General features: G+C 48.1%; 1 protein-coding gene across 7 annotated transcripts in view; it reads left to right on the forward strand.

Annotated features, from left to right (window-relative positions):
- The window catches only part of LOC119969678 (protein NDRG3-like), a 116,523-nt gene that overhangs the window by 81,476 nt on the left and 11,076 nt on the right, over nucleotides 1-23,971 (forward strand). For 5 of the 7 annotated variants that reach the window (XM_038803636.1, XM_038803631.1, XM_038803638.1 and 2 more), the window contains exons 11-16: nucleotides 2,923-2,988; nucleotides 5,376-5,427; nucleotides 12,138-12,185; nucleotides 14,986-15,021; nucleotides 16,790-16,841; nucleotides 21,365-21,379. In XM_038803636.1, the coding sequence (XP_038659564.1) occupies nucleotides 2,923-2,988; nucleotides 5,376-5,427; nucleotides 12,138-12,185; nucleotides 14,986-15,021; nucleotides 16,790-16,841; nucleotides 21,365-21,379 (269 nt within the window). The remainder of the gene's footprint in view (nucleotides 1-2,922; nucleotides 2,989-5,375; nucleotides 5,428-12,137; nucleotides 12,186-14,985; nucleotides 15,022-16,789; nucleotides 16,842-21,364; nucleotides 21,380-23,971) is intronic. The other 2 variants (XM_038803635.1, XM_038803632.1) reach the window with 1 other exon arrangement.

Raw genomic sequence — 23,971 nt, forward strand, 5'->3', positions numbered from 1 at the left:
AACTAGTGCCAAATATGCTGCTTTGCCAGAGAGACTATACATGGTGCTCAATGACAGTCATTTACAAGGATGAAAGGGATATAAAACAGTAGAAGTACCATTAGTTTTAGAAAACTCAAGTTAAACTGCCAAGTGACAGAATCCCTACCACCAGGAAACACTGGTGTAATTTTGAGAGCAAATTTTCAGACACTCTCATATACAAGGAAATTATAGAATTTATATAACCAAATCAACAATGGTTTATTGTCCAAATTGCTAATGATGTAAATCAGTGACTAGGGTGGCACAGTGGCTAGCACTGGTGTCTCATAGCACCAGAGATCCGGGGTCAATTCCAGCCTTGGGTGACTGTGCGGAGTCAGCACGTTCTCCCCGTGTGTGCGTGGGTTTCCTCCGGGTGCTCCAGTTTCCTCCCACAGTCCAAAGAAGTGCAGGTTAGGTGGATTGGCCATGATAAATTGGCCCTAAGTGTCCAGGGACATGCAGGTTAGGTTAGGGGATAGGGTGGGGTAGATGGGGGAGTGGACATGGGCAGAGTGCTCTTTCAGAGGGTCGGTGCAGACTCGATGGGCCAAATGGTCTCCTTCTGCACGGGATTCTACGATTGTTTGTGCAGATGGTACAAACAATTAAGGTCTGTTTCTACTTGAGCATAGTTTGGTGGCAGTGGAAAGGGTGAATTCTGAAAGCAAGTGTACAGGCTGCTCAATGTCTGCTCAGACGAGTCCCTCTGTGATGCAAGGTGGCTTTACCAAGACGTCTAATGCTGAGGGTGGAGAGGTGATCAAGATTTCTGTAAGCAGCAGAAAATCGGACAGTATGTAATTTCAGTAACCGGTAATTATTCATTTAGTGAGATAAAGAAACAGATTAAGGGATTGCTGAGCAGAAATCGAGATAACATCAGAACTGAACCTATGTTTCAAGGGCCACCTTGACTACGTTTGAATTAAGACCAGAATAGATAACTGCGTGGGCTTGGGCGTTACACTAGTAGGGCTGGTCTCTCACACTCACACTCCTGTTGATGCAGCAAAGTTCGAATGGAATGGGAAATAAACATTTTCCGACCTGCTTAGCCTGTGAGCGTAGCTCCCTCCGGAAGAGCAGGAGGGCAGCATTGCCGTTCTGCATCCTCCCTCAATCCCTAATTCAGTGCGCAGGAAATATTTTTGTCTTGGGGTAGATGCTCAGCTGGAGTTTGGAATGTATGGTTTCCAGGCAGCACATTTTTCGTGCAAGAGTCCTTGACGATCTGCTGAGTTAAGAGGAGCCTGATGATACATTTTGTATCAAATATCAGTCTCCTGCCATCCCCTAGCCCCTTCCCCAACCCACTACGACTTCAAAACCGTGGGAAAATTCCAACCGTCGCAAATTGTACACAGCCTGAGCTACATTCCCTCTGAGCTCAGCGGGAACCATTGCTCAGGTGCAACCATCGAGAAAATATTGCGCACTGAATTATTACAGCTGTGTACGTCCTCCGCGATAGCGGGGCTCCCAGCCCTGGATAGTAAGTGAAGAATAGCCTCTCACATAAAGTGCTTCCTGGACCATCTAGTTGAAGCGATTGCATATTAAAGACTTGTAACCTGAAGCAGGATTTTGCCAGTGGCAGGTCTTCGCCACCCTGCCACATGAAGAGTCAGCAGGAAATGCATCCCCCTGATTGGCTGGAGGGGGAGCGTTCAGCCCTTCACCCGGGTGCAAGTCCCACCTTAGACAGCTGCTGGCCAACCTGCCTGTAGTCCAGCTCCTGTGGAAGCAGTGATCAGTCTGCAAGCAGCCTCCAGGTTGCGAGTCCAGGACATGGGGGTTTTTACACAGTTGGAGATGACGCCCCAGTTTGGCGGGGGAGAGGTGTAACAAGAAGAGATCGATGTGGAAAAGTGCTGTTCCACCTCATCTACTCGATACGCTTCATCTACTCCCGGCTCTTTGTGACTGAATGGCTGCAGTATTTCGACGGGAACGGTGAAATTCCTACTGTGGGCAAACCTCCCCGACAGTGGCAGAAACTTTGAGGCGAGGTGCAGCTGGTTGCTGTGGCCAGGCTACAGACCAACTGCTCCCCGACTTCAGGGTCTGTGGTAACTGAGGAACTTGCTGGTCCTCCAGGCTCGGGTCCTCAATGTGTGTAAAGCCTCCCCACCGCTGACATTTCCGCAGAGGAAACGGTAGCACAGTGGTTAGCACTGATGCTTCACAGCGCCAGGGTCCCAGGTTCAATTCCCGGCTTGGGTCACTATCTGTGCAGAGTCTGCACGTTCTCCCTGTGTCTGGGTGGGTTTCCTCCGGGTGCTCCGGTTTCCTCCCACAAGCCCCGAAAGACGTGCTGTGAGGTGAACTGGACATTCTGAATTCTCCCTCTGTCTACCCGAACAGGCACCGGAATGTGGTGACTAGGGGCTTTTCACAGTAACTTCATTGCAGTGTTAATGTAAGCCTACTTGTGACACTGATAAAGATTATTATTATTGATATTACGGTGGTGTGGATGCTAGTCTTTTTGCTGAACTTTGCCCTGACCTAAGACCCCCTACTGGAACCAGATGCTGACCGAAAACACCCAGAAGGCTGATGGTTCCACCCCCCACCCTCCCCGGGTTGTCTGGGTGAGACCCACGCAGACATGGGGGGGGAATGTGCAAACTCCACATGGACAGTGACCCGGGGCAGGGAACGAACCCGGGTCCCCGCTGCCATGAGGCAGCAGTGCTAACCACTGGGCTTGAATGGGGAGATGTTAACATAGCAGTTTACAATGGTAAAATCCAATACAGGAAGCGTGACCAACACTTGTGACGACAGGAAATGGAGTTTGAGAGCAGAAACTGCAATTCTTCATGAATATATAGATCAGAGTGTTTATTTGGAATTGAGTGTGTCGTGCCTTATCATTCTTTCCTTTTACAGTCGTAGAGATCTGGAGATTGAACGACCCATTTTGGGTGTCAATGAAGCGACTGTGAAGACCCTGCAGTGAGTAACTGTTAATTGTATAAATTAAAGTTAGGTGCTGGCCAGGTTTGGGGAAGGCATCCGTGCACATATAAAGAGACACTTACTGACATCAGTGGGGGATTGTGTTGTTCGGAGATAGGCTTGTGTAGTGTCTCACTTTGTGAATAAATGAGTAAACATTGACTTTTGGTCTCCTCCTTTACCAACTAACAAGACGTTTAACAATAATTACTATTACCCAAAAGCATTATTAAGTTGTGACAGGGTAGCCGCTAAGAGATTGTTTCCACCTTAGAACATAGAACAGTACAGCACAGAACAGGCCCTTCGGCCCTCGATGTTGTGCCGAGCAATGATCACCCTACTCAAACCCACGTATCCCTATACCCGTAACCCAACAACCCCCCCTTAACCTTACTTTTTAGGACACTACGGGCAATTTAGCATGGCCAATCCACCTAACCCGCACATGTTTGGACTGTGGGAGAGTCTGGGACCAGAGGGCATAATCTCAGACCAAGTGGGTCGTCCATTTAAGACGGAGACGAGGAGGAATTTTTTCTCTCGGGGAGTGAATCTGTGGAATTCTTTACTGCAGAGAGCTGTAAAAGCTGGGTCATTAAGTATGCTGCGATAGATATTCAATCAGTGAGGGAACCAAGGGTTATAGGGATAAAGTGCGAACGTGGAATTGAGGATTATCATATCAGATCAGTCAAGATTTCATTGACTGGCGGAGCAGACTCAATGGCCCAAATGGCCTACTGCTCCTATTTCTAATGCTCTTCTGGTCTATTAAATGCTGGAATCTCAGAAGTACAGTAATTCACTGAGAGCTTGGTTATAGCTTGAAAAATGTTATTTTTCTTCAATAGTCACTCTTCCAGCTGTTAATTCTTTTTGCAGTGAAACTGAATCTTGAAACCCTTTGTCCATTGTATGTGAGATGCCAATATCGACAGGAAGATAGCAACTTTAGTGTTGTCTTTGAAAGGCAGCATGGAGCAAACTCCACATTTCCTCTTCCGGATCCAAGATTCCAAGCTCAGGGCTGTCTGGTGTTGCGTCCAAATAGTTATTTGCCACTTGTAGTCTGGACATGGAGTGCTGATAGCCCAGTCAGTGTGGAATGGGTGCACGTACCATTCGTCACAACCTCGACTAATAGTTTATCTCCCATCATCACCCACCTAAGCTTGGGTTCTATTCTCTCATTGTCCCAAATTAAATCTGTTAATATTCCTGCTCTGTACAGTTAAGCACCTGTTACTAACGCCAGGAAATGGTTAACGTGATTAATAAGCGAGTCTGCCAATCCGGGCGTTCCAAGAACCACAGTGATTTTATCTGTGCTTTAGGTTTGATGAATTTATAAGTGACTGTAAACTAACATACTTAGGCCCGTGTTAGTCATTGAAACGATGGAGCTTGTTTGTCATGATTATAGCCCAGGGTAGTTCTAGGAAAATGCTGTTCATCTGATTACCTGCACGATCCTAAATGTAAAATTTAGAATCAAATGTGCCTTTTCATCAGCAAGGTTGTCATTTCCACCTCAGCAAAATTGGTCACCTCTGCCCTCCTTCACTCTCACCAGCCACTGAGCCCCTCGACCACGCCCTCGTCATCTCGATGCCTGACCTCTCCGATGCCTGACCCTCTGCTTGCTTCCTGAGTTCTATCAAACTCCAATTTATGCGTCTGCCACTTGCATCCTTTTCTGTCCCGCGTCCTCTCGGATACCTCACCTCACTGGCCTCCATTGGTTCCCCCTTCCCCAGTGCATTCGATTCAAAACCCTTCCCCTCATTCTCAAAGGTTTTGCCTCTTCCGGCTGCTGATGTCTCCTCCTCCGACTCTATTCACGAGCGTTATTCCTCTAATCTTCTCATTCTGATTTTGATAGCATTCCCTCCACCCCAGAGGGCTGTGGAAGCTCAGTCATTGGGTATGTTTGAGGTAAAGATTGAGAGATTTCCGATTAACAATAATGTAAAGGGTTCTGGGGATAGTGTGGGCAAAAGACATTGAAATATCCTAACATTGTGTGGTATCCATTATCTGACAGTGTGTGGCGTTTCACAATATTTTAAAGGCACTTTAGGAGTGTAAGTTATTATTTGTGGCAGAATGCAAGATCTGTAACATTCGCGGCATTTCTCAATCCCCGCTTTATGGAGCGTCCATGACATAAAGTCATTACGAAAGAAAGCTGACAGACGCACAAGCTAACGAGCTGTCTCGGTGATTCCTTGTTTTCCCCAAGTTTTATACTAACCCCCTCGCCTGCAATTAATTTTTGAATGGTCGAACTGAGGGAGATTCTACGTTGTCGACCGCGTTCCGACCCAACGGGGCTGGAGAGTGTAGAGTGAGACTGAACCTTCCTTTCTGTTTTCTCTGAGGTGCCCTGCTTTGCTGGTTGTTGGTGACACCTCTCCCGCAGTGGAGGCAGTGGTAAGTGAATCAGCAGCTCATTCGATGATGTCTTGCTCTTCCGACCTGACATTTGTAACTGATCAATGAAAAGAAACTTTCTATTTGCTTCTTGCCCTGGCCTCCCCTTTTCGGGGAACTGGCTGGCCTGGGAGCGTGCATTGTCGGACTGTTGTACTTGATCTGATTCGCTTTGTTACTTTGAGCATCAGCCAACTCTCACGCATGCAGATGTAACGATGCAATGTTAGGAATTCTACTGAGGCACCACACTACATGATCCAGTACATGTGTCGGGTGCATAACATTTTTAAAAAACACATTGTATTCAAACTTGTATCAAAGTAGGTTACAGCAAATAAACACCCCGGGAAACATTCTTCCCGACAATCAACTATACAGTTTGTACAGATTTTTCTCCTCTTTCACCCCCCCACCCCCCTGCGGTGAACAGTTCCTCAAATACGGTCACAAACATCCCCCACCTTTTCTCAAACTCCCCTGCTGAGCCCCTTAACTCATACTTTATCTTCTCTAACCGCAGGAAGTCGTACAGGTCACCCAACCAAGCTGCTACCCCCGGTGGCGATGCCGACTGCCACTCCAGCAAAATTCGTCGCCGTGCAATCAGAGAGGCGAAGGCCAAGACACTGGCCTTCCTCCTCTCCATGAGCTTCGGCTTCCTGAAACCCCAAATATCGCCACCAAAGGGTCCGGGTCCACTCCCTCCTCCACTATCCTGGCTAAGATCGCGAACACTCCCACCCAGAATCTTCCCAATTTTTCACAACCCCAAAACATGTGCGCATGATTAGCTGGCCCCCGCCCACACCACTCACACACATCTGCTACCCCCTGAAAGAACCCACTCATTCTCGCCCGGGTGTTATGCACCCTGTGCACCACCTTAAACTGTATCAGGCTCATCCTTGCACAAGAGGAGGTCCCATTTACCCTTCGCAGTGCCTCACTCCATACTCTCCAATTGATCTCCATTCCCAACTCTGCTTCCCATTTATTCTTGATCTTCACCACCCGCTCACCTCCCTGCTCCCCCAGCCACTTGTATATCTCCCCAATTCTTCCCTCCCCTTCCACATCTGGAAGCAGCAGTCTCTCCTGCAGGGTGTATCCTGGCAATCTAGGGAACCCCTTCCAGACCTTTTGTGCAAAGTCCCTAACCTGTAGATACCTGAACTCACTACCCCTTGGCAGCTCGACCCTCTCCCTTAGCTCCTCCAGACTGGATCTTCAAAATTTCCCTGGACGTAGCCTGCATCTGCAGCTGGTGCGCCAGCATGTGGCTCGCCTTCTCCCCATACTCGTATTGCACCCCTCTTGCCCTACGCAGTTGCCCTACCCCCCTCCCCGTTGTCAGCCTGTCAAATTGCCCCAGCAACTTTTTCCTCCTCGCCAATCCCTCCAGGGTGGGCACCCTTGAATATTCCCTGTCCACCTCCACTATCTCGCTCACTAGACGGTCATGTTCCGCCCTCCTTTCCTTATTCGCACGAACCGTAAATGAGATAATTTCTCCCCGGCCCACTGCCTTCAGTGCTTCCCAAAAATGTCCGCCCCATTCTGATTCACAAAAACCTCCATCCACCAACAACCCCGAGTCAAACCTCCACCCCGGCCTCTGCTCTCGTCCCGTACTGAACCGAATATCCAGCCAGTGGGGTGCATGGTCCGAGATAACTATCTCCACATACTCTGCCCCCTCCACCCCAACCAAAATCTCCCGACTCACTACAAAGTAATCAATCCTCGAATACACCTTATAGACGTGTGAAAAGAAGGAATACTCCCTTCCCCCTGGGTTCTGAAAATGCCATGGATCCACCATACCCATCCTCTCCATAGCCCCCAGCTCCCTTCCCATTCGTACCCTACCCATCGACCTGGGGCTCAATCTATCCACCCTCGGCTCCAGGACACAGTTAAAATCTCCTCCCATAATCAACTGGTACGTGGCCAAATCCGGGATTGCTGCCAGCAACCCCCTCATAAAACCCACATCATCCCAATTTGGGGCATACACATTTACCAACACTACCGGTGCCCCTTCCAATACCCCACTCACAATCACATATCTCCCACCTGGATCCCTTACCTCCTTCGCACTCTCAAATCCCATTTCTTTGCTCATTAAAATCGGCACACCCCTTGATTTCAAATCAAACCCCGAGTGAAAAACCTGCCTGACCCACCCCTTCCTTAACCTAACCTGGTCCTTCACACGGAGGTGTGTCTCCTGCAAAAAGACAACCCCTGCTTTCAAGCTCCTGAGGTGCACGAACACCCGCGACCTTTTAACCGGCCCATTCAGTCCCCGGACGTTCCACGTTACCAACCTTACTGGAGGCTTGCGCCTCCAATCCCCTCTACCATCCGTCATCTTCCCCACTTATCTCCTGCCCCTTTAATTCCACCCTGTACCTAGCCCATCCCAGATGGCCCCTTTCTTCGCCCTTGACCATGTCATCTCTCACCTCCTGCCGCATCGCAGAAAACCCCACCCCCCGCTGTTCCCCTTCCCCCTCTACTTCCGCTTTCCCCCCTCCCCCCGGCCACTCCTCTTGGCCTTCTCTCCCACCACCTCACTTTCGTTCACCAGCATAACCTGCTCGCGCAGCTGCTGACCCCCCCCCCCACCACTCCTCAGCTCAAAGAAGAAGGCCTCCTGCTGGCCTTACCCACCCCCACCCAAACAAGGACTTCTCCTGAACTCCAGGTAGCCTTCTCCAAAAGCAAACAAATAGATGTTAAACACAAACAGTCCCATAAAACAAGAGGGAGGATGGGAACATCATCCCCTCATAAGCTTTTCACCCCTACAACTCCTTACAACCTCAACATTGAACAGAACCCCCCCCCCCCCCCCCCCCCCCCCCCCCCCCCCCACCCACAAAAAAAGGCGAAAATCCCCCAATCCCTACACCCACTTTAAACATGCTCCCGACCATTACATAGGGCCAGCACCCCGGTTCCCAAGCATTGTCCACTCAGTTCTCCCCCAGTTTATGCTTCTTAATGAAGTCTTGGGTGCATAACACTTAACAATGCCACTGAGTATCGTGGATTGCACGCAACTCTGCTCCAGTTCTTTGATCTCTACAATCCTTTAGATTGATTGATTTATTGTCGCATGTACCGAAGTACAGTAAAAAGTATTTTTCTGCGGCCAAGGAAACATACACCGTATGTACATAGTAGACAAAAAGAATAATCGACAGAGTACACTGACAAATGGTACGTCGACCAACAGTGATTGGTTACAGTGCGGAACAAGGGGCCAAACAAAGCAAATACATGAGCAAGAGCAGCGTAGGGCGTCGTGAATAGTGTTCTTACAGGGACCAGATCAGTCCGAGGGAGAGTCGTTGAGGAGTCTAGTAGCTGTGGGGAAGAATCCATGTACACTCTCACTAAATCACAGTACCTCAAAGATGCATAAAAGTGACATCAGAGTAACAACGGCGAACCAGCAAAATGCATTGAACTGTAAATACATGAACAGGATGGGAATAGAGGGATACGGACCCCGGCAGTGTGGAAGGTTTTAGGTTAGTCGGGCAGCATGGTTGGCATAGGCTTGGAGGGCCGAAGGGCCTGTTCCTGTGCTTTACTGTTTTTTGTTCTTCTCGATCTTTTCTAGTCATTCTGTTACCGGGGTAATATTGTCCTCCTCATGGTAATAGTTCCTTAAAAATTCTTTGGATCCTTTTATTGCTGTGCACATGTGACGAGACTCCCGACCTGATTGACGAGTAGGTCAGCTGGCTGAGATATCTGCTGAGATATTTCTGCCTTAAGCCCATGTTGAGCAGAAAGCTATTTTTATTCATTGTATGCCGGTCCTAACGACAGCCCCAGAACATCGAGGTACTGGGGTAGAGTGTGTACGTCTTTTTAAAATTAAAGTTTAGTGCGAAGCAAACTCATTTACGCAATAGTTCCATAACTGAGAAGGAGGGGAGGCAACTTCCAGCATCATTGTTGCTCAGAGTTTGGTCACAGTCTTTCATTTCGCCCAGAACCATAGAATAGAATCATAGAATCCCCACCATGCAGACGGAGGCCATTCGGCCCACCGAGTCTGCGCCAACCCTCTGAAAGAGCACCCTTCCCGGGCCCACTCACCGCAACCCCACCTAACCTACCCAACCCTGGGCACTTAAGGGGCAATTTAATGTGGCCAATTCACCTAACCTGCACACTTTGAATTGTGGGCGGAAACCGGAGCACCCGGAGGAAACCCACGCAGACACGGGGAGAAAGTGCAAACTCCATACAAATAGTCACCCAAGGTCGGAATCGAACCCGGGTCCCTGGCGCTGTGAGGCAGCAGTGCTAACCGCTGTGCAACACGGCACAGTGCTGTTCTCCACATTCTAAAAAAGACACAAAAACTCTGGAGCAAGTAGTGACGGTCTAATGATTCCAAAAAGGAATTCAAGAGAAACATCTTTAACCAGCGAGTGATTTAATGTGGAATTTGCTGCCACAGGAAGTGACTGAGGTGACTAACGTGGATACATTTAAGGGGTGGCTCGATAAGTACATGAGGAGAAAAGAATAGAAGGAGACATTGATAGGGGGAGATCTAATAAGGCAGAATATTGGGAAGCTTGTCCTATTTCTGTGTTGTACAATTCTGGCACTTGTGCACAGTGTGAATCGGGAGATTGGGGTGTAATGTATTATTAACCCACATGCAGAGTTGGAGGGATGGTGGGGAGGGTTGCGAGAGGTGGGAGGTGGTAAATCAAAGTTCAGCTAGGCATCTCTTTATCTTTAAACTGTACATACGTGTGTAAAGAACACACAGGTCAGTGTTAATCTGAACACACAAAATACTGTGGGCGCTGGAAATCTAAAATCCATCTCTACTTAGCCATTACCTCTGAGGGGCTGTAGGCATCTCTCTCTGAACAGTGCCTCTGTCATTCCTCCCTCTGTCCACTTTCTGATGTTTTGCATCCATCTCTTTCTATTGTCGGTGTGGTAGCACGGCCCCTTCAAGGGAGTGGGCCCAGTAGCCCTTGTGACCGCATCTGGGCGAATCGCACGGGAGCGCACAAATCCCGCCAAATTGCAATTAAGGCCCTGGGAGCAGAGGCCCTGGCAGTGTGGACCCTGGAGCCGGAGAATTAAGACCCATCCTTTAGTGTTCTGTGCCTGTATATACACCAACCTTTGCCTTTTATTAGTAAACCCCTTTGTCTCCAGTGTAGAAGTGTCCAGTGTGTCGGCTCCAGCCACCACAGTCGCCAACACTAGACTCTCACCCCACCTTTTCCAGTGGTTGTACTTTCTCGATTTCCACTTCAGCTAAAAGCCTACGAGATTCTGGGACTCTGATTTTCATTGGTTTTTCGCCCTGATTCTAAGGACCTTTCGCCAGGGTCACCTTTCAAAAAACTCTAACCCACTTCTCACCAGTTTTATTGAGGGTCCAGCTCTTGCACCCATACAACATGATGTTCCACACCAGGGATTTTTTGCAAGTTGCTTTTCAAGTGCAGGCTGATGTTGGATGTTCTCCATGCTTCACCCTGGTTGACAGGTTGTCAAGCGGACAATTGTTAGCCTGGTTTTGATTTTACCCTTATTTTGGGGGGGGGAAACTAAACTGAAAATGCCAGAGAACATTCAACACACCAGGCAGCAAGAAACAGGGATCAAGAAACAGGGTAGACATTTCAGGCCAGTGACCTTTCATCCGAACTGTTAGATGTTACAGATTTAACAGATTCTTAGAAAATCCAGAGGAAGGAAAAGTTTAGTGTGGGGGAGGGGGCTGGGGGCGAGGGAAAGAGGAGAAAAAAAGGGAATACGTATGAGGGCCATCCCAAAATCAGTCTGCGCTTGAAAAGGCAATTTGCAAAGTCCCTTCTGTGGAACATCCCAAACTGGACCCTCAACCAGATTGGTGAGAAGAGGGCGACAGCTTTGGAAGTGGGACTGTGCTGAAGGACCCTTCAGATCAGCTGGAGAGGACGAAGAACCAGTTAATTTGTCCGCAGGAAAATCAAGAGTCCCAACCTCTCGTGGGCTTTTAGCTGTGATACGGTGGAGTATTGTAGGGAATGAAACCAGTTGGTAATGGGACAAAATAAAGACTAAAAGATGGATCCAGTGAATCATTAAATAGGAATAGCAGAATCATTACCACGATGGTGCAGTGGTGGCGCTCCTAACGTCAAGACCTGTTGGCCATAGAAGGAGTGTTCATAACACGGTTCAACGGGCTGATGATCAGCTCGGGAATCCTTCCACTGCCTCCCCCACGATCTCCCAAAGGGAAAAACAGTCCGGCTGTTTGAAGAGACACTTAAAAAGAAAAAACTGTGCTGTTGGTGAATGTGGAAGCGATGGTTATGATCTAAAGTTGAAGTTAATTTTGAGGCGGGAAGGCTGTAAAGTGCCCAGTCAAAAGATGAAGTGGTGCTTCTGACACATCTGGCATATGTGTTGACTTGAAAACGGGCAAACTACAAATGCACCGCAGTAAAGGATCTATCATGGTGGACAGTACAAACGTTGAAAGAGTCAACGTTCCAGTCACCAACAGGTAGTGCAGTCTACCAAGTGCTGTTCATTTTCTGTATAGACTGCAGATATCTGTCATGGAGGATATACAGCATTCCATTATGATATGTAACTGTGATGACTTTAATGTGGCTGCAGTCCGATTGGTGCTGATGTGCTTTTCCATTTGCCTCTAGGTGGAGTGCAATTCTAGGCTAAACCCAACCAACACAACCCTGCTGAAGGTGAGATTTCCATCCCCACGCCCTGCGGTGCATTCCTCTCGCTCTGTTTGTCTTGAAGCAGGATGCAAATCAAGATAAAAGGGATCTTCTCCGTAATACTAACATATCCACAGAACACCTATAGGTTTCATTTGTAAATTCCATTGTTGATCAATATTCAATTCTACCATTTAAGTCGATCGAGTGAACAACCTTGCCCTGACTTTTTTTTTAGTAAACATTTTATTGAGGTATTTTTGGTATTATAACAGCAACACAATAAACAACATACATGAAACTATAAACATAGTTCAAAAGCCGTCTCGACCCTCTCAAGGCGAACTTGATTTTCTCCAAACAGAGAAAGCTAGCCATGTCCGATAACCAGGGGCGGAATTCTCCGACACCCTGCAGGGTCGGGGAATCGTGCCCCGCCAGTCGGCAGGCCCCCTCTCCCACCGACGTGGTTTAAACCACCTCTGGCCGCGGCAGGAGCAGGCGGCGCGAGCGGGCCCCGGGGTCCTGGGGGGGGGGGGGCACGGGGCGATCAGACACCGGGGGTGCCCCCACAGTGGCCTGGCCCATGATCGGAGCCCACCGATCGGCGGGCGGGCGTGTGCCGTGGGGGCACTCTTTTTCTTCCGTCGTCGCCACGGCCTCCACCATGGCAGAGGCGGAAGAGACCCCCTCCACCGTGCATGAGCCGGAGGTGAAGTCAGCGGCCGCTGACGCTCCGGCGCATGCGCGGACTTACGCCGACCGGCGAAGGCCTTTCGGCCAGTCCCAACGCCAGTCGGCGGGGCGCCAAAGGCCGTCGGCACCAGTCGGCGGAGCGGAAGCCACTCCGGCGCGGGCCTAGCCCCTAAAGGTGTGGAGAATTCTGCACCTTTGGGGAGGCCCGACGGCAGAATGGTTCTCGCCACTCCAGTACGCCGGGACCCCCCCGCCTCGCCGGGTAGGGGAGAATCCCGGCCCAGGTCTCCGACCTCCGTGAGCTAGCCCACCCAGCTAGCTTGGTGGCCCCCATCCCTGGTGCCGGATAGTCCCCCCCCCCCCTTTCCCTCCCCACCCTTTCCCCCCGCTCATCCAAACACACTCCAACATCAAACAATCCCCACACAATTGCCCGACAGAAAAACACCAAAATCTAAACAAGCACACCTCCATCCCCCAACAGTGCAAATGAAAACCTTAACTCACTCAGCTCTGTCACTGGTCCCAAATCAATACAGAACGCATTACAAACAGCTTCCACAAAACGAAAAACGAGACACTTTTTTAAAGAACATAGAAACAAAAAGAAAAAAAAACCATGACCATTGCAGCAAAGTTCAAAAGTTCTCAGTCCACCAGCAGTTCTTTCCCTTTCACGAAGTCCAGCACGTCCTCGGGCGACTCGAAATAAAAGTGCTGTTCCTCGTACGTGACCCAGAGACGGGCCAGATAAAACAGTCCGAACTTCACCTTTTGCTTTAAAAGGATCAACCTAATCTGGTTGAAGCCTGCTTTCCTCCTGGCCACCTCCACACTCGGGTTTGGTAGACCCGCAGGATACTGTTGTCCCACTTACAGCTCCGTGTCTGCTTGGCCCACTGTAGAATGCGCTCCTTATCCAAGTGCCTGTGGAATCTCACCACCATTGCCCTCGGTGGTGGGGGGGGGGGTCTCCCGTTTGTGGCTTCCTTGCGAGCGCTCTGTGAGCCCTTCCTCCTCCCAAGGGTCAGGAGAATGCCCCACCTCGCAGCAGCTTCTCAAACATATCTGCAATGTGTGCCCCAGTGTCCACTCCCTCGGGCCCCTCCGAGAGCCCGACGATTCTCAAGCTCTGCCGGTGGGACCTATTCTCTAGGTCCCCCACCTGCTCCAGGAGCTTCTTCTGCTGGTCTCAGCATCCCCACCTCCAACTCCACCGCAGTTTGATGTTCCTCCTGCTCAGCCAGCACCTTCTCCACCTTCTGGATCGCCCGATCTTGGGCGTCCAATCTAAGCTCCAGCCGCTCAATCGACTCTTTTATCGGGTCCAAGCAGTCCCGTTTCTGCTTAGCAAAGCCTTCCTGAATAACTTGCATCAGCTGCTCCGTTGACCGCTGGGTTGACAAACCAGAGGTCCGGCCCTCTGCCATGCTGTCTCCCGCTGCAGCTTCAGCCCAAGCCTTCTCTGTCTTTCTGTTTCTGCCTTTATGAGCACTTCCAGTCCTTCTCTCCATGCACCGATGTGGGAATTCAGTACACAATTGCCTCTGTCTTCAGTTTTACAGTTCACGTCCGGTTGAAAATCGGAGGAAAAGGTCCAAAAGTCCGACCCGAGCGGGAGCCACCAAATGTGCGACTTACTCCTTCGTAGCCGCCACAGGAAGTCAACCTCGCCCTGAATTAATGACAGGGGAAATGTCAATGAGGCCATTTGGACCAGGTTTGCTTCCCCGAGGAATTCCTCCGACAACCACAACTAGCTTCCTCCATGTCAGATAAGATTCCGGGCATTGGGGCGTTTTCCCATTGACCTGGGCCTTGCGAGCACTTCTTACAGGAGAGTAGTCAACTGAATGCTTGTCCTGTCCACATTAATACTCAGTATAGGTTAAACATGTCAGTTTACCCGTCGTGCCCTTCCTTTTCATTCCTTTAAATCCTGTGGTAAGCTTGTCCCCTGTTGAATTGCCAACAACTGGAATATTCTTAACCATTAAGAAAAGGAATGGTATTGCATAGCAGCCAATGCAGACTGTTCAGGAGTTTGTTGTGTACTGGTTCTGATCTGCCGGAAGGCTTACAATCCGTGTTCAGTAATAATGTATCTTCTCTTCCTCTTTCTTGGCAGATGGCAGATTGTGGGGGGCTTCCGCAGGTTGTTCAGGTAAGTAGAGTTGGTTCTGGCTCTTCCTGGGGGAGTACGGGTCTGCACTTATTCACTCTTAATGGGAAACTGATTCTAATTGCTTGGGATGAACGGTCCCCATTGCAGCCCCGTTTTGGACGGACCTCCGTTTTTAACGGCAATTATCTTCCAGTATTTCTGCTGCTCGCACTACGTCTCAGCGTTTACACCTCAGTGCTTGAGCGTAAGACACTTGGGTATTAGACGTGAATCAGCGCAGCTTGATGTGTGCCACGGAACCAGTGTCTCACCTCTCAAAAGTCTGTTTGTTTTTATTTTGATTCTTTTCTTCCCATTTGTCTTTCCTGACGTGTTGACTGGTGTTGGGGTACAATTGAATCTCACCCGTGTGACTGGTAGAATGCAGCTGCACCTCACCCACATGACTGGTACTACACTCATGCGACTGTGATTAGATGGATTTTATGAGCCATGCGACTACTACAATGAAGTTATACCTGGCCCAGTGTGATGGATGGTGGGTTCCTCTTCGAGGCAATGCTATCAGATGAGTTCTTCCACTCGTCCTGGTCTCTCCGAGTGGTGGAGGCCAAAGAGAGCAGCAGGGAATGATGTGTGAAGCATGGTGATTTGAAAGAGTAAGTTTGAAACCAAGTCAGTACAGGAATAAATAGCCAAAAGAGCTTAAGAAAATGAAGGAGCTTGAATTCCTCTTTTAGTCGGACAAGCATTGTAACCAATGTAAAATTTCACTCTCCTTATTGAAAACCCTTAGAATCATAAAACCACTACAGTGCAGAAGGAGACCATTTGGCCCATCAAGTCTGTACCGACCCTCTGAAAGAGCGCCCTAACCTATCCCTGAAACCCCATAGCCCCACCTAACCCGCGCATCGCTGGACACTTCCAACATGTTGGTCAGTCATTTGTTCCTGTTTGATTTGGAAGAGGTTATGAAGAGAGTTTTGTCCATTGACATTCCCACAGTAAAGATCTTTTTTCCTCGGCGTTGACCTGGGATGACCCTCTGCTCAGGGCTGTGCGCGAGGATGCTGAAAGGTGATGGACCTTCCAAGTTACACCCCTTCCCTGTGAGGAGGTGCCTGCTTGCCCGCAGGGATGTCAATTGATGAGCACAAATCCATCTCGTCCACCAACCAACACACCAGTGGAAGCTGCACGCATGCAGTTGTGCAGCTACCTGGAAGATACTACGCAAACTCTCAGAAGTGCTTTGCAAGAAAAAAATTACATATGCCGTTCTCAATGTAATACACTTCCCATTCACTGCAGCAAAAAAAAATGTGCAAGTGCCTTGAAATAATTTGGCACGGCCACACATTCATAGTAACTTAAAGGGGCAGGCTTACGTGGGATTTATTGATTCTGTGAACACATAGCTTAGAGGGAATCACTGAAACGAACAGGCTGTGCACAATGCTAAATATTTAGAAGGGACATTGTCCCACATGTCTTATCAAATTAAGAGCCTCTCATTTTCCTTGCCATTTTACTAGACAATGCTTCTTGCCTCAATTTGGACCAGCTCTTTCCTGCACGTAATGCCTGGCTAAGGTGGAGGAAGTCCGTGCTATACTGTTGGCCCTAGACCCATAGAACCATAGTGATTCATGGCACAGAAGGAGGCCATTTGGCCCATCGTGTCTGTACCGGCTCATCGCACATTCATGCAATGATGGTGTCCTGTTTATGATTTACATTTGACTTCAAATGTGTTGGCAAAAAGGAGTATGTTGATTAATGACTGTCCGTGTTTACACCCTAGCCCGGCAAGCTGACCGAAGCCTTCAAGTACTTTGTGCAGGGCATGGGTTACAGTAAGTATAACCTCTTGAACATCGGTTATTTAATGCTGTGATATTCAGGGACTTGTTCTCCAATCCCATATTTCGCTGTTGTTTTTTTCAATGGTGGACAAGACTGCTTTTTATTCTTGTTGCTCCACAATAGCCGTTTGACTTAATGTAAGAACCCCAGACTAGATGGGCATTGTAAACCGTCAGAGTGGCATCTCTTTCACAGAATTGGAGAAGTGCAGAGTTGCTTCGCTTGGCCAAAAGCATTCTTCGCTGGGTTTCCTAGTGTTGTGCAGCAGGTCCCACTGAAGGCTGAGACCCTAATAGCCTAAGAATCCTGCAAGATCCAGTTGGAATCTCCTGCAGTGTTTCCATAGCAACCCATCCACATGTAACTTTTTCGGAACACTCGGCTCACCCCCACAAGCATTTCTGCTGTATTTGTGCATTGTTCGTGTGACATGATTTATTAAATTGATTTAATGAAAGCCTTATGCGCCTGTAAATGATGGGCTATCAATATGTTACAAAATTCACTGTTGAATCACTTTAACGAGTAATTGCTTAGAATTAGAAAATATTTAAATGATCAGGCAATTCAGCCCAATAGGTCTACTAACCAGTGTTTATGCTCCATACAAACCTCCACCCACCCCTCTTCCACTGCCCCGAAGCATAATCTTCAACAGTATTCCTTTCTCCCTTATGTAATTGTCTAGCTTCCTCTTAAAGGCATCCATGTTCCTTGCTTCAAACCACTTGTGGTAGCGAGTTCCACATTCTAAACATTCTGAATAAAGACATTTCTCTTGAATTCCTATTGGATTTATGAGTGACTTAGCTGTGATTCGGAGGCACGGGGTGGCACCTCCTCAGCGAAACAACTGTCCACCTCTCTCGTGTCACCCCCTCAGTATTCCCTTTTCTCGAGGGAAGCGTCTCAGCCAGTTCAGTCTTTCCTAATAATCCTCACAGTTCTGTGCTTGTAAGCATTTTTTTCACTCTCTCCAGTCTTTTATATTCATCGGGATTGATGGAACACACGCTCGTAATTCCCTGCGATGCATTTCTTACTGTGCTGGGTTGTGGAAACACGCTTGAAATAACCTTCAGTGTCTCTTCCAGAACCACAAACTGTGCCTCCACCCGAATTTGTGCTGGGAACATTTCCTGTAGAAATTCCTGGGTTAGCCAGGTTAGCCATACCTTAGGGACGCTGTGAACAGTTGTAGGCACCACAGGAAATGTTGTGCAGGGAAGGAATGCTGCTTCGGTTTACTGGCATGATATCTGCACTTTGAAGCTTATCGGTTCGAAAGATATAGGAGCGGAATTAGGCCATTTGGCCCATCGGGTCTGCTCCGTCATTCGATCATGGCTGCTCTCATCCTGGTCTTAACTCCACCGCCCTGCCCGTTTTCCATAACCCTTCAACCCATTGCCAATTAAAAATCTAACTCCTCCTTAAATTTACTCACTGTCCCAGCATCCACCGCGTTCTGGGGGTAGCAGATTCCACCGATTCATAACCCTTTGGGAGAAGTAGTTTCTCCTAGGGGCTGGTTTAGCACACTGGGCTAAATCGTTGGCTTTTAAAGTAGACCAAGGCAGGCCAGCAGCACGGTTCAATTCCCGTACCAGCCTCCCCTAACAGGCGCCGGAATGTGGCGACTAGGGGCTTTTCACAGTAACTTCATTGAAGCCTACTTGTGACAATAAGCAATTTTCATTTCCTCAATTCCATTTTAAATTTGCTACCTCTTATCCTAATACTATAGCCTCTTTTAGAATACCCCACGAGAGGAAGCATCCACTCCATTTCTACTTTATCCACACCTTTTATCATCTTGTACACCTCAATTTGATCTCCCCTGATTCTTCTAAACTCGAGAGAGTATATGCCTAAACTGTTCAATCTCTCTTCGTACGACAAACCCCTCATCTCTGGAATCAACCTAGTGAACCTCCTCAGAACTGCCTCCAATGCCGCTACATCTTACCTCAAATAAGGGGACCAAAACTGCAGATTCGCCATTCAGAATTGTTGGCGTTTCATTCTAAATAGAGAGCGGCAGAGGGCACAAACAGAAAGAGCTAATGAACACAAATTACAAATTTATTTGGAGTGGCGATGAAGGAGACAGGAAGAGGAGACCACTTATCCTTCTGGTGTGGTCTCACCAATGCCTTGCATAGTTGCAACCACATTTCCTTACCTTTATGCTCTATCCCTTTAGCTACAAATGCCAACTTAGACGCGGAACCAGGGTTGCATTCCCTGGAATTTAAAAAGTTCAGGGTGATATTGATTGAAGTTTTTTGAGATATTAGGGGGAACAGGTGGGGTAGATGAAGAGAAACAAATGTTGAATCTAGAGCAAGCGGACACGCCCTTAAAAATCCGACGCAGGCTTACAGGAGTGAAATTAGGAAACATGTTTTTTCCACAAATGTCCATTGATGCAATATCATTTAGTTACAGAAAGTCTTTCAACCTCAAATTTTTAATTTAACCAAAGCAATTGAGGGATAGAGAGCAAAGTTATGTCACCGATCAGCCAGGATCTTCTTTTTTTTTAAATTTAGAGTACCCAATTATTTATTTTTTCCAATTAAGGGGCAATTTAGCGTGGCCAATCCACCTAACCTGCACACCTTTTGGGTTGTGGCGGTGAACCCCACGCAGACACGGGGAGAATGTGCAAACTCCACACGGACAGTGATCCAGGGCCGGGATTCGAACCCGGGTCCTCAGCGTCGTAGTCCCAGTGCTAACCACTGCGCCACCTGCCACCCTTGCCATGATCTTGTTGATTATTGCATCAGCACAGGCTCAAGGGGAAGAACGGTGGTCTCCTCTTCCTGTCTCCTTCATCGCCGCTCCAAATAAATTTGTAATTTGTGTTCATTCGCTCTTTCTGTGTGTGCCCTCGGCCGCTCTCTATTTAGAATGAAACGTCAACAATTCTGAATGGCGAATCTGATCCCAGTAGTGGAGGGATATTGTTGGGTGGGACCAGTGTTGTAAGCAGGTTGGACCAACTTTCTGTGACCCAGGAGTCCTGAAACATCCAGCCGTTTTGTTGCAGCATTTTTGAGCGGAGGAGAATGGAACGGAGCTTTTTAAATAAAAACAGAAAAATGCCAGAAAAACTCAGCAGGTCTGGCAGCATCCGTGGAGAGAGAAAATAAAGTTAATGTTTTGAGTCCAATATGACCCTTCAGAACTGAAGAGAGGTAAAGGAGGGTTAGGGTCCTTAAAACATCTTAAATGTCAGCTTCCATCTGTAATTGTGCAATGGTGGTAGGAGGGGGAACACTTATATAGAACATGGAGGAACAAAGTCACAGGACTGCTGATTAGTTTTAACAACAAGATGCAATACTTCTTTACTCCCCCCTTAGCTTAACAAATGCACACAGATTTTAAGATTAACACGGACTAGAAGGTACATCTTAAGCTACAATGGCCTCATTCGCGCACACAGTCCCTTTAAGCACACAGGATGTCTGTGGTACGACACCCCCTCCTCTGAACCCAAGTGAAGGTCTGTCGTTATCTCCTCGGAATCCCCCCAGATGATTGTCACATGATAGTTTCCAAACGCCACTCCCAAAAACATTCTTTAAAATCTTCTTTCATAATTATGCTTTCCCTCGGTGGGGTTTACATTCTGAAATCCAGACTAGGTTTTCCAAATGCCCCTCTTAAACAACCCTTCCGTTCCACTTTTAACAGTGAATTCAGTCCAGGATTTTACACCAACCCCTTTAGGATTTCTTTGCCTCGACTGCTGTGCAGACTGCTCACAATTGCTTTAACTCTCGATTCCCAGGCTGTATTAAAATAGCATCAGATGTTTTATTTAATTTTGATGGCTGCTGTTTCACTTGATGGTTACTGCAATTGCCTCTTCACCCAAGAACACTTTGTTTACACTTCCTGGAATTCTTCCTTGGTCTCTGTTCACTTAACTCCAGCCGTCTTAAACATTCTTTCTGTCCCAATTCCCTGGTTATCTGGACTGTGACTTGTACTTTAGAAAACCTGCCTCTTTGCAGCTTCTGTTCTATCCACTCTTTCTTCTGGCCGAGTTGTGAGATGGTCACTCCCCGAGGTCCTATCTCCAAGTCAGCTAAACGTTTCTGTCCTTTAAAGGCCCCAGTTGCTAAGCAATGCCTTATGCTTCTCGAGGCCTTTATTTACTTGTCACGCTGCAACCCTCTCGAAGCACAATAGAATCACAGTTGGAACTTAACCAACTCCCACATCTGCAAACACCTTTGTCCAGCATGAATTTAACTATAGGTTTTACTCTTCCAGGCACAAACATTAAATTAAACACACTTGAAACAATACCTTATTTCTAATGTTTCCCAAAACAAATACTAATCCCTTAAAATTACCTCTGTTTTCCTAACAAACCCCAATAGTGTAAGTATTGCCGTAAAGCACAAGCCATTCTTGGCTTCAACCATGCATGGGTTATAACTCAACAAGGTAAGCTGGTAAACTAACTATCCCATTACTGTCTTGTTTGCAGTGTTTCACAGTCATTGTAAGTATTTGCAGTAATGGGTTGGAATGTCTGCATGCTCTGGGGATTGGGGCTTCCGTCTGAATGGAGAAACAGCCCTGGGGTTTCCTTTTGAGGAGGAAGCAAAAATATTCCAGCATCAAATCAATCTAAAAACCCTGAGGATTTGGGTTTTGAAGTAAGGTCCCAGCGGCGGATCGCCCATTGAACAAATCGTCTCTTTAAAAGAAACACTAACGATCTAACTTGGTCTTTAAACCCGATCATTGCACCCAGTACAACTTGCAATACTTTTCCAATGCTTGAATTCCTTTTGGTTTTTTTTGGGGGGGTGTCCTGACTCCTCACAAACGCACCCCTTTTTGTACTCCGTCCACCACTGTAAAATCTCATCTGCGGAATTTCTGCGATGCCGTCTAAATTCTATTTCCTGTTTTTATTCGGTGGGATAAAACCTTTTGTCGTTGGAGGGGAACCATTCCGCCCATCCTCCCTCTGCTGCCTCTTGGAGAAAGCTGTCCCAGAGCCCTGCAAATTTTGACATTTGACATCTTAAATAGAAATCCAATTCTGTTTATCCCCATCCGGATGAAGAATTTGATGATGAATCTTCTATAAATTTGGGAGCAACTTTGCCCACAGTTTTATTGTGAGCTTCAGGCACAGACCTCATCCGGACTCTGTACTGGAATGTGCACTCGCAGCTATCTGGAGCTCCACAAGTGACCTAGACTCCGGGAAGGACTCCTTGACCCCCCCCCCCCCCCCTCCCCCGCTGGTGCTTAGGCACTGGGGTGAAGACTAGGGCAGGCTTGGCTGTGATGCTTCTTGCAGTCACATATCTTCCCAGGAAACTCGGAAGGCAGCTGGGATCAGTAGCCCCATGTAATCCAGCGATGATGAGCCCACAGGTTTGAAAGAGGGGGGAGATTAATGCAGAATTGAACGGAAGATGGTTCTAACGGTTGAGAAAGGATTACCATCCTCTTTGTGTCAAATCTCTCCAACAATCCAATCAAATTCTGAATATGAATTTTTTATTTAAAAAAAACATAAATTTAGACTACCCAATTCATTTTTTTTCCAATTAAGGGGCAATTTAGCATGGCCAATCCACCTGACCTGCACATCTTTGGACTGTGGGGGTGAAACCCACGCAAACACGGGGAGAACGTGCAAACTCCACACGGACAGTGACCCAGAGCTGGGATCGAACCTGTGACCTCGGCGCTGTGAGGCAGCAGGGGTAACCCACTGCGCCACTGTGCTGCCCTGATATGAATTATTTAAAACCCCAACCCAAGACATTAGGAATCAGTTTGTCTGCTAGCTTCCCTGGCTGATAAATATTTAAATTCAGACCTGCCTGTAACCTATCCAGAGAAGTGGATTATGATGCTGGAACCTTTCTGGTACTGGAAAAGAAACCTCTTCAGTGGAAACCCCCAGGCTTTTTCCCCCCTTTCTGACATTGTATGTTCCTTGCACTGGTCTCTGCAGTAGAAAATAGAGGCAGCACCAGGGGGCAGAGCATTGTGCGATGCCTGATGTTGATGGTCTGACATTGTTACTGAACCTTGTCGCATGTTACAGCAGAGAGTTAGCGCGCCACTTTGATTTCCCGACCCCCAGACCCTGACAACCCCCCCCCCCCCCCCCCCCCCCCCCGCCAAATGTAGTCATATTCTACATTCACTAAGGCCACTGTATAGGAACAGGCGACAAATAGGAATAAGGAGGGATAATTCTGTGATGTTCTCTTCTTTTGCTAATCCCCCTGCCTGCCCTCCACCCCCCCCCCCCCCCATATCTTCCTGCGGTAACTTAGTTTGTATTTACTTTTGCCTTATATTTTTGTTTTCTGCCGCCTGATGAATTTTCCCCAAATGTCCAGTGGAATTCTCTGTGACGTTTCCATTTATAACCTGACATAAAGGAAAGTGTCCTGGGATTCCCCATCCCCACATCAACAACCTTTCACCACTTTCTGACAACTAGAAGTGTTCCCCACCCACGCTCTAAGTGCAGATTAATTTACAGTGCAGAAGGAGGCCATTCTGCCCATCACGTCTGCACCGGCCCTTGGAAAGAGCACCTACTTAAACCCATGCCTCCACCCTTTCCTCGTAGCCCAGTAGCCCCACCTACACTTATGGGGCAATTTATCATGGCCAATCCACCTAACCTGCACATCTTCAGACTGTGGGAGGAAACCGGAGCACCCGGAGGAAACCCACGCAGACACGGGGAGAACATGCAGACTCCACACAGGCAGTCACCCAAGCGGGAATCGAACCCAGCTCCTTGGCGCTGTGAAGCAACAGTGCTAACCGCTGTGCTACAGTGCTGCCCATTACACCTGGAACAGGCTTGAGGGGCTGAATGGCGTACTTCTGTTCCTGATGGTGGACTAATATCTTACAGAAGGTTTTCTTGTCATTACTCACGTAGACTCTGGTCGCGCCTGCATTTCACTGGCCTCCTGAGTTGTCAGGTCCTGGAGAAGGGGGTTTAAAATAGTAGGATGCACCATCCCAGCTACGGGGTTCCTGCATCTCTGCTTAACACAGGGCAAATGACTCCCTTTAGACTGGCGTGTGTGCCAGCGTCCTG

This window comes from Scyliorhinus canicula, chromosome 7 (genome assembly GCF_902713615.1).
Source record: "Scyliorhinus canicula chromosome 7, sScyCan1.1, whole genome shotgun sequence".
Lineage (NCBI taxonomy): Eukaryota > Metazoa > Chordata > Chondrichthyes > Carcharhiniformes > Scyliorhinidae > Scyliorhinus > Scyliorhinus canicula.